The 9,275-nt window shown below is 39.2% G+C and overlaps 1 protein-coding gene across 6 annotated transcripts in view; it reads right to left on the bottom strand.

The window, feature by feature from the left end:
• Positions 1 to 1,055: 1,055 nt before the first annotated feature.
• Positions 1,056 to 9,275, bottom strand: part of LOC118907977 (peptidyl-prolyl cis-trans isomerase FKBP5-like) — a 124,751-nt gene continuing 116,531 nt past the window's right edge. For 5 of the 6 annotated variants that reach the window (XM_057493725.1, XM_057493726.1, XM_057493724.1 and 2 more), the window contains 3 exons: positions 7,538 to 7,723; positions 3,982 to 4,221; positions 1,056 to 3,382 (listed from right to left, as the gene is read on the bottom strand). In XM_057493725.1, coding sequence (XP_057349708.1) covers positions 3,278 to 3,382; positions 3,982 to 4,221; positions 7,538 to 7,723 — 531 coding nt within the window. In that variant the 3' untranslated portion in view covers positions 1,056 to 3,277. Of the gene's footprint in view, positions 3,383 to 3,981; positions 4,222 to 7,537; positions 7,724 to 9,275 lie in introns of those variants that run through there. The other variant, XR_008994278.1, reaches the window with a different exon arrangement.

Genomic DNA, 9,275 nt, shown 5'->3' with positions numbered 1-9,275 from the left:
GAAAGGAAGCATTGCAGGTCCCCCAAAACTTTTTCAAGCCACTAGCGTCCTTTGATGTACACTTGTCAGTCATTGCTATGCAAACACATAAGTAGCCATTTGATAGAAACAGTATACAGCCAGGGTGGGGAATTCTGATGTTTGGGATTTTTTACTCAAATTCAGTGATGTGTCATCAATGTTGGTGACAGTTTCCCATGGTTGCCAACCTCAGAGAATATGCTAAAGCATCATGCTAAATGGTGAGTTCAAAGAGCTACTAAAATGGTCAAGTATGGACAAAGCTCTTCACTGACAGGCCTTATGCTCTGCCTTGAATTCCCCAGGTTACAAATTTACAGCTGGTAAACTTTCTCTGGTTCATCCTCAAGATTCTTATTATAATAATAAATTTGCTTAGAAAAATCATGCGAAGGAATTATGTTATTGCCAAATAATTCAGCAGCAAAGGGAAAGGCATATAATTCAAATCCTGAGATGATGCAAAGAATTCTATGGAAATGAAGGTGCCTGCAACCTGCATCAATCTGTCTGTGGCCACGGCACTGTGGGAGAAAGGTACGCCACCACCCCAGCCCCATTCCACCTTCCTTTTGCAGTGTGTATCAGGACTTACAGTATGTGTGACATCATCTCAGGCCTTCCGAATATGTAACTATGATTATTGATGAAATGTGCTACTTAAGAAAAAAAGCATGCTCAATACAGACATCATCTGACATACCCTTACTTTAAAAAAAAGTATTTATAAAGGGCAGTTAAACCTCTTCATTTTCCAAATTGAAATTTACCTTACAATCTGTTAAAATGGTGGAATATTCACTGGTTCATGAAAAAAACAGAATCCTCTTGTTTTTCTGATTATTTGGTTCATTTGAACAAAGATGCGTCATTCCACCACCTTTCACCCCATGTTGACCAAGTTGTGCAGCAGAGCAAAGAGCATGGCAGTACTGTCTTCTGCCAGTTCTCTATTGTCTTTTTCAACTTGGCCCCTACTATGATTTTCCAACCAAAACTGCCTTTCTTGAAGACTACTTAAACACCACCAAGAATAATGGAAAAATCAGTCTTTTTGAGTTTATTTAAGGAACACACAAAAAAGTGTACCTGAATGATTAAAAAAATTTTTGTTTTAATTCACCGTATGTTCCCTCTCCACTCCATATGTGGTCTACAAGATACATCTGATGATTTCTAGACAAACTGTTAAGATTACTGAATTTGATACAAGAATATGTGAAGTTTCTTTTTCTTGAGTGGTGATGGGCACCTCAATCATTGCTCAGAACCACTCACACACCCTTTCCTCCACACATTCCACACACTCTTGCCCTCCCCCCTCCCCCCTATGACCCATAACACACACTTAGGAGACACGATAATCTAATTTTTGGAAGATTTTTTTTGTTCATTATCTGCAGAAAGCTCTAACTGACCTTTTTAGGATCAAATCTCAAACTTGGCCTCACTGGCGTCATGCTCTAGTCAACAGAGCTACAAATACTAAACAGTTAAGCAAATAAGCAAAATAAGCTTTTGCTTTTCATATTTCTTAGGTGAGATTGGGGTTTTAAAAGAAATATGAAAAGACACAAAAGTGTAAATGGGAAATTAAAGGATTTTAGTTATTATTAAAGGAGAAAATTACAATTTAATTCAGTTTGTTCAATGGAGAAGAAAACTGGTATAAAAGGAAATGATTTTATTTTTAGGTTTTAATGTGGGTCCTAACCTAACAATGAAGGGGTTTGTTAAAACCACCATAAAGATAAAAACTAATCTAAAATACAATTGCCAGTGTTCTTTAGGGTTTAACAAGTGAGATGTTCCAGGTTGGTGTGAATGTTTCCTTGGGTCACCAGCACAGTCCCATGAGTGTTTCTTAGGCTGTGGGAATAGAAAGCTGTATTTAATTTCATTTACCCATAAGGACTAAGATTCAATCACATGTACATATTTAAGACTTGCCCTAATTCAATGCCCAAGTACTGGAGATTTTAGATTAGGTCTAACTGTGTGGGAGGCTGTTTTCAATTCTTTTTCACAATTCACACCAGAACAAAGAGGCTATCAGTTAGAAAAGAAAATTACTGTGTGTCAAACCTGCAAGGAAAACCCTTAGTGTAGAAGAGCAACTTATATTTCAACCCCACAGATTTTGTTAAAAATTAAGCTACTTAGAAGTAAAAAGTCAAAAAAAACTTTTGCATGATAGAGGAGTGTAAATAATATTCCATAAACCAGTATACATATGTTTATGAGACAGTAATTTTAAAAAGACAACAAAAAAAGCTGCATGGATATGTAAATAGATCCACTCCAGGTCTAAGATATAAGAACAAGTCTTAAATTCTTTATAGCAACGGTTAGAATGGAAGTAAGAAACTGAACAGTAGCAATGCTAGCAGGCAGGGCGTACTCAATATTATTTCCTAAAAGGAACACAGAAGGGGAAAAGCACAATTCTGATTGTTCTTTTCACATTCCAGCATCTCAGAACTTCATCCAAAACAGGGAAAGCTAATCCAGGAACTCCGTCTGCTCATTATCATCGATGAAGAGTGTTTGAATTACGACAGAATTCCTCCTTCAGAGCGAGGCGTGTTTGGTAGAGACCCCCTCTCCCAAGGGGGCTGGCTTACTAAGGGAAGGAATCATGGGGCTAAGGGAGCAAGTGGTGGCTTCTGAGGTTCTGGCTTTCAAGACTGACTACACTGCTGTGGACCTGAGGGGACCCCAGACCCCTCCACCATGGGTTCGGTTGGTTAAAAATTCAACAGGTTGCATTCGCAGCACTTCAGTCATTTAAAAAAAAACAAAACCTTGTGCTCCTCTCCCTCACCCAACTGTGGGAAAGGAGAAATTCATTAAGTGTTTGTTTAAAATTTTGTGCAGTGCTATTAAAGTTCGGTCAAATGTAAAACCTAACATACAGCCCCAAATTGTTAGGATTATCTCAAGGGACCTGAACTGGATATTGAAAGTTGACATAAACTGAAATGAGCTGGACTTACGCTGTTGGTTGGGTCTCCCCACACCAACAGTCATTTCTGTTTTGGTCCACCTGGAGGGGTCCCACACCAGCCCCGCAATGAGAGCACTGGGCAGCAGCACAGTGGCTGTTTTTTGGGAAGCTACTGGTTTTGCCATTGGCTTCCAGAATCACACAGACTATAACAAACTTTACACTGAACACTGTTTAGTCCTGAGTTGGGTGAAAGCCCAGGGAGGAGGGGGCCAAGTTCATCAGGGCTCTTCCCTCCTTTGCCTGATGTCATACAAGGCCTTCAGCTTTCTCTTCCATTGCTGGACTTCCTCTTTCTTTTTCACTGGTGACACCTTCTAAAGTCTTCTTGCCTCCTGCTTTACTGGCCTCCTCCTGACGAAGATACAAGAAATCAACCGGGTTAGAGAAAAAAGGAGTGACATGTTCAGCTCTAAAACAAGAGGGCACTCTAACCACTTCTCAGGCTGCCTGGCTGGGTAAGTCAGGGCTGTGCTGCAGAGTGGGAACTTTCACTTTCCTTGGTTAAATGACTAGCTTGCCAGAGGGACAGCTGTTTAATAATCAAGTCCGTGTGACAGGGGGCTGGGGACTGGAGGGTGAACTCGGGACCAGAATTCAACTTTGCTGTAGGGAAGACTGACCTATATCACATTCACCAGGTTGGCTGCTGAACCTCAAAGTAAAGCGTATGATGGTGGGGCTTCCCATCGTAGTCCACTTCCTGGGAAAATCGGAGGTCTCAACAAGGAAGTAGTATGTCCCTAGGGAGTTCATTTTTCTCACCTCTTGAATGAACATGTCAGCATCTCAAAACTATCTGTCTCATGAGCAGAAAAGCCATGCTGGACCTCAGAAATCATATTCCCTATTGTGCCTCGGATTATCCACCTACCCCGTGCACTATGCCTAACCATCTCAGGGGCAAGGCCAGTTCTTGATCTACCTGAAAAGCAAGTGGGTTCTGCACATACCTTTGCATCCTGCTCTGCAAACTTCTTGAACATGTTGGCGTATATCCTGCGGTCCCGCTCATTGTGCTCCTTAGCCTTTTTCTGGCACATGGAGATCTGCAGTCTTGCGGCCTTATTCTGGGGGTTTACTTCCAACACTTTCTCGAAGTCGTCCTTGGCTGACTCAAACTCATTCATGAGCAGCTGGGCTTCACCTCTCCTGTACAAGCCCTTTTCACTGGCACTGTCCAGTCCAAGGGCCTAGGAACAGAGAGTCTATATTTTAGAAAGGATGAATGTTACTTGTGGGGATTTTAAGAAATTCATCATTTAACTTACTAAAGCTTTCTGGCCAAGGGAATTGGGAAAAGTGTACTGATACCCAAAGAAAACAAAATCCCTGATTTGAAAACATACATGCATCCCTGTGTTTATCGCCCTAGCAACCTAATGTACATCAATAGGTGAATGGATAAAGAAGATGTGGTACATATACACAATGGAATATCATTCAGCCATGAAGAAAAAAGAAGTCCTGCCATTTGCAACTACATGGATGGATCTAGAGGGTATTATGCTCAGTGAAATAAGCCAGGTATTGAAAGACAAAAACCATATGATTTCACTTATTTGTGGAATATAAAAACAAAAGCAAAACAGAATGAACAAAATATAGCAGGGGACTCATAAACACTGACAAATGACTGGTGGTTACCATGGGGCAGGGGTTGGGGTGGGTGGGTGGGAAGGGTAAAGGGGATAAAGAGGCACAAAAACTCTCAATCATAATTTAAGTTGGCCATGGCCAATGATTCTGTAACATCTTTCTATGTTGACAGATAGAAATTGCACTAGTGGTGGTAAGGACTTAATAATATGGGCAACTGCTGAACCAATGTGTTGTATATATGAAACCAATATAAGACTGTATATCAATGATACTTCAATAAAAAATTATTTTTAAAAAGTGTATTGAAGACAAGTGCCAAATGATTTTCCTCATTATGGAGTATAACAACAAAGCAAAACTGAAGGAACAAAACAGCAGCAGACTCACAGACTCCAAGAAGGGACTAGCGATTACCAAAGGGGAGAAGTGTGGGAGGGTGGGTGGGGAGGGAGGGAGAAGGGGATGGAGGGGTATTGTGTTTAGTACCCATGGTGTTGGGGGGGGTCACGGGGAAGACAGTGTAGCACACAGAAGGAAAATAGTGAATCTGTGGCATCTTACTACACTGATGGACAGTGAGTGCATTGGGGTATTGGGGGGACTTAATAATATGGGTAAGTGTAGTAATCACATCGTTTTTGCATGTGAAACCTTCGTAAGAGTGTATATCAATGATACCTTAATTACAGAAGAGTGTATTGAAAAGATGGGGCTCAAGGCGAATACATCCTGTTGATCAAAATACAACTAACTACTCAAATTAATTTCTGTATTTTCTGTAACTTCTATAAAGATCCCAAGGGGACTTAGGAAGGGGCTCTTGATAAGTTCATCGAAAATGCCCAAGAAAGGCTAATAAGAATTTGGAAAAACAAAAATAATCAGAGGAGCCTTGACCTACCAGAGAAAAAGACAGACTACATCAAACTACTGAAATGAAAGCAGTTTGATTACTCATCTGTGGACAGACAGGTCAGTGGTACAGAACAAAGCATTCAGAAACAGATTCATGTGTCTGTTTATGAAGACTTAATGACAAAGATGATAATGTCAATCAGCAGGGAAAGGATTAGATTTGTAATAAATGGTGCTGAGACAGTGGTTATCCACGTAGAAAATAAAAATTAAATTCTTACCTCACGCCATAAACACAAAAATAAATTCTAGCCCAAGTATATTTACATGCAAAAACAAAATTACCCATAAAAATAAAATAGGGTTATTTTTTTAAAAAGCAAACCTTGTTGGAGTAGGTTTTACAAGTACTAAACAGGGCTATTTTGATAATCTTAGGGTGGGGAAGACCTTCCTAACTAGAAAGGAAAAGACAGATTTGACTATGCAAATATTAAAACTTTCTTTACAGAAAAAGATACCATCAACAAAGTTAAAAGACAAGTGAGAACAGGGTCCCTACTGTCACAGGGTTAACAGCAATGATGTATAGACTGCGTTAATCAATAGAAAACAGATGAATAATCCAGAGAATGTGAACAGACAATTCACAGAAGTAATGCAAATGGCTAATAAATAATGAAAAGACAGGTTACTTCATCAGTAACCAAGAAATAAATATGAAAATAATTTTTTGTTGCCAATATTAGAGAAAAAAACACTGAAAATATTCAATGATAATACATAAGGTATTAAAATTTTAAATTTTAATGTCTTAAAATCATCATGTCTTTTGATTCAGTATTTCTATTTTAGCAATTTATCCTATAGAAACAATCCCAAAGTATGCAGAGAAAAAACGCTATACAATTTGTAATACCAAAGCCTTGGAAACCTACCACAGGGGATTGGTTAAATAAACTATGACAGATGCATACAATGGATACTATGTAACAGGCTTTATAAAGAATGAAGCAGTTGTGAAGGACTGAGGATGCAGAAAGATGTCCTGGTTTTATAAAACTATGTATCTAAGTGTATACATTCTCATTTAAAAAATATATACACACACGTTACTCTATGAAAAAAATGGAAGGAATATGTGTGAAATGAATGACTGGTTTTTGGGGAGAGCGCCAATAGGAATTTTACCGATGGACTTTTACTGTCTTATACTTTTTTGTCATGTATGAATTTGAGTAACTATTTACTACTATAATAAAAAAGAAGCACAAAGTTTTAAAATGTCATCAACAATAACATTCCTTTTTCAGGCAAAAATTTAGTATAGCATGACAGGATATTTATCCACAAAGTTCAAAATTAAAACTCAAAAACAATCTTACAAAGAATGTATGAAATAGTTGCTTGTCTTTTTTATCCCTTTGTCTGTCTTTAAGATACATCCAATGACTAGCTTTTACCCATACTGTGATAAACAGTTCACTCTCCAAATGCCCGACTTAACAGTCAGCGCCAGTTAGTGTATGAAAGTATCAAAACCGTCCATGATGAGCACTATCAAGGAGCACCTCAGGACTAACAGACCAGCACCAGCATGAACAATACAAATGTAAAGAGGGAGAGGGCTGCTGATGCTTTGAGGGTCTTCCAAATTATCTGTGTATTCTTCAACAGTGAGTAAATGTGATTATAATATAAAGTGACTTGTATGTACCCTTTATATGAACAGCCGCAGTCTATTAAAACCCTGAAGGCTTAATTATATCTGTTATTAAATTGAACCCGAGGAGTTCAACCTGGATGAAATTGTTTTTTATCAAAACTTTTGTTCATAATACATTATAATCTAGGCATCAAAAAAGTTGAATGGTAATCAAAATCTTTCTGAATTTCCCAATTCATGCTGAGAAATAACTCCAAACAAATAGCACAAAGTGAAATGACAAAAACCTCCATCTCTTAGCTAAGACACAGCAAAAGAAGGCCAATTATGAAGATGAAGGAAAAGATCTGGAATACGCAGAGCCCATCTCACATGTGGGCCCTCACCTTATCACAGCATTCAACGGCTTTGGAGTACTCTCGCAGCTTCAGGTAGCACATGGCCAGGTTCAGGAAGGCAGCAAGCAGAAAGGATTCAGACGCTTTTGATTCCTTTTCTGATAAGCCATATTCCATCTCTAACCAGGATACTATCTTCCCATACTGAATCACTGCCTGCATGTACTTGCCTCCCTAGAAGAGAAGCTGTAATTACTTACACAAGCTCTGAAGGGGGTACAAAAGAAGCGAGAGCTCAGCCCTCCCTGAGAAAACCAAATCCTCAAAATGAAACAGCCCCTCATACTAACCATAGTATTTCATCATTTGCTTTTGTTGTTCTCAGGAGGTGGCTATGCAGGCATCTTTTTCCATTCTTTTTTAAGTCCCAGTGACCTCTGAGTTGGTTCAGGACCAAGCACTATATGAAGCTGTTCTCCAGCATTTTTGTCCACCATCTCATCCTTTTTTTGAGGGGCAGTTCTTTCAGCAGGAGGGCATCGAGCCTTTGGGTTACATTCTTTGGTGCTAATATTTACCTGACTTTGAAAAGGCTGATGAGTAGTTTAGACCATGTCACTAGCTTACCTGATGGGGAAGTTACTTTTCCCCTTTCTCCTGATAACCACTGCACAGTAGATACTACATTCTGGCAAGTGCCGACTCCCAAACACAGCAAATCTGACTTACGTAAACCAGTGGTTGGCAAACTTTTTCTTAAGGGAGCAGATAATAAATATTTTAGGCTTCATAGGCTAAACAATCTCTGTGGCAACTCTGTCGACAGTGCAAAAGCAGCTATAGACAATATAAAAATAAATGTGTGTGGCTGTGTCTCAGCAGAATCTTACTTAGAAAAACAGGCTAGTTTGCTGACCTCTGATCTAAGACAGTAGCAATATATATAGTTGAATAGCAGCATCTAACATAAATAACTATAAAAAATAAATCACACAGTTGTCAGCTAACTACACAAGAAAAAGCTTTCTCTTAATCATATTTTTGCCTTTTTACCTGATTAGAACTCTTAACAATCATGAATAACAATTACATAATGAATTCACATGAGTTAATTATATATATGCCTTATGCAAGAAATGAAGGGGCTGAGAAAAATGTGCTTATTGCTATTTTAGGTTGACAGAAAAGAGTGAGAGCTAATAAGTACACAAACAAAACGGGAGTACAGACTAGGGGTCTCCTCTGCAGGGGGTGACTGCCTCAGAAACAGGTGACACCTGCTACCCAATGGCAGAATCACAGCCAGACCCATTAGGACATTAAAACCAATGAACAGCGTAATTTAAGGTCACGTCACTAGGATTTACCACAGTCAAAGGAATGCGCATATCTCCATGTAGTTACATCTCCCCACATACACTCCAACCTCACCCAATGACTGACTTTGAAGAATGTTTCTATTATAAAGGACTTCAAGTGGTTGGTATAGGAAATGAGCTTCACCTGTAGAAAGGAAGCCTTGATGTCAATTTTTGGTGATGAGGATGCAGCAGACCAGTTCCAAGTGGAAGGCCTTGGTCTGAATGAGGGCTAGAGTGCCCTTCCTCCCCACATCCCCTTTTGCAGACTTCTTTAGGAAAGAGAAGACATAGATCTCACCAGTTCTGCTGTAGAAATGTAATGCAGAAGGATTCTGAGGTGTTATGGGAAGGGTACTAACATCAATCTGTTATCCTCTCAGCCTCACAAATCTATGGTACAGGTTATTTGTAAGAACATAAAACCA

This window comes from Manis pentadactyla, chromosome 16 (assembly GCF_030020395.1).
Source record: "Manis pentadactyla isolate mManPen7 chromosome 16, mManPen7.hap1, whole genome shotgun sequence".
NCBI lineage: Eukaryota > Metazoa > Chordata > Mammalia > Pholidota > Manidae > Manis > Manis pentadactyla.
Note: the sequence above shows the minus strand (reverse complement) of the source record. Positions and strands in the feature narration are given on the sequence as shown.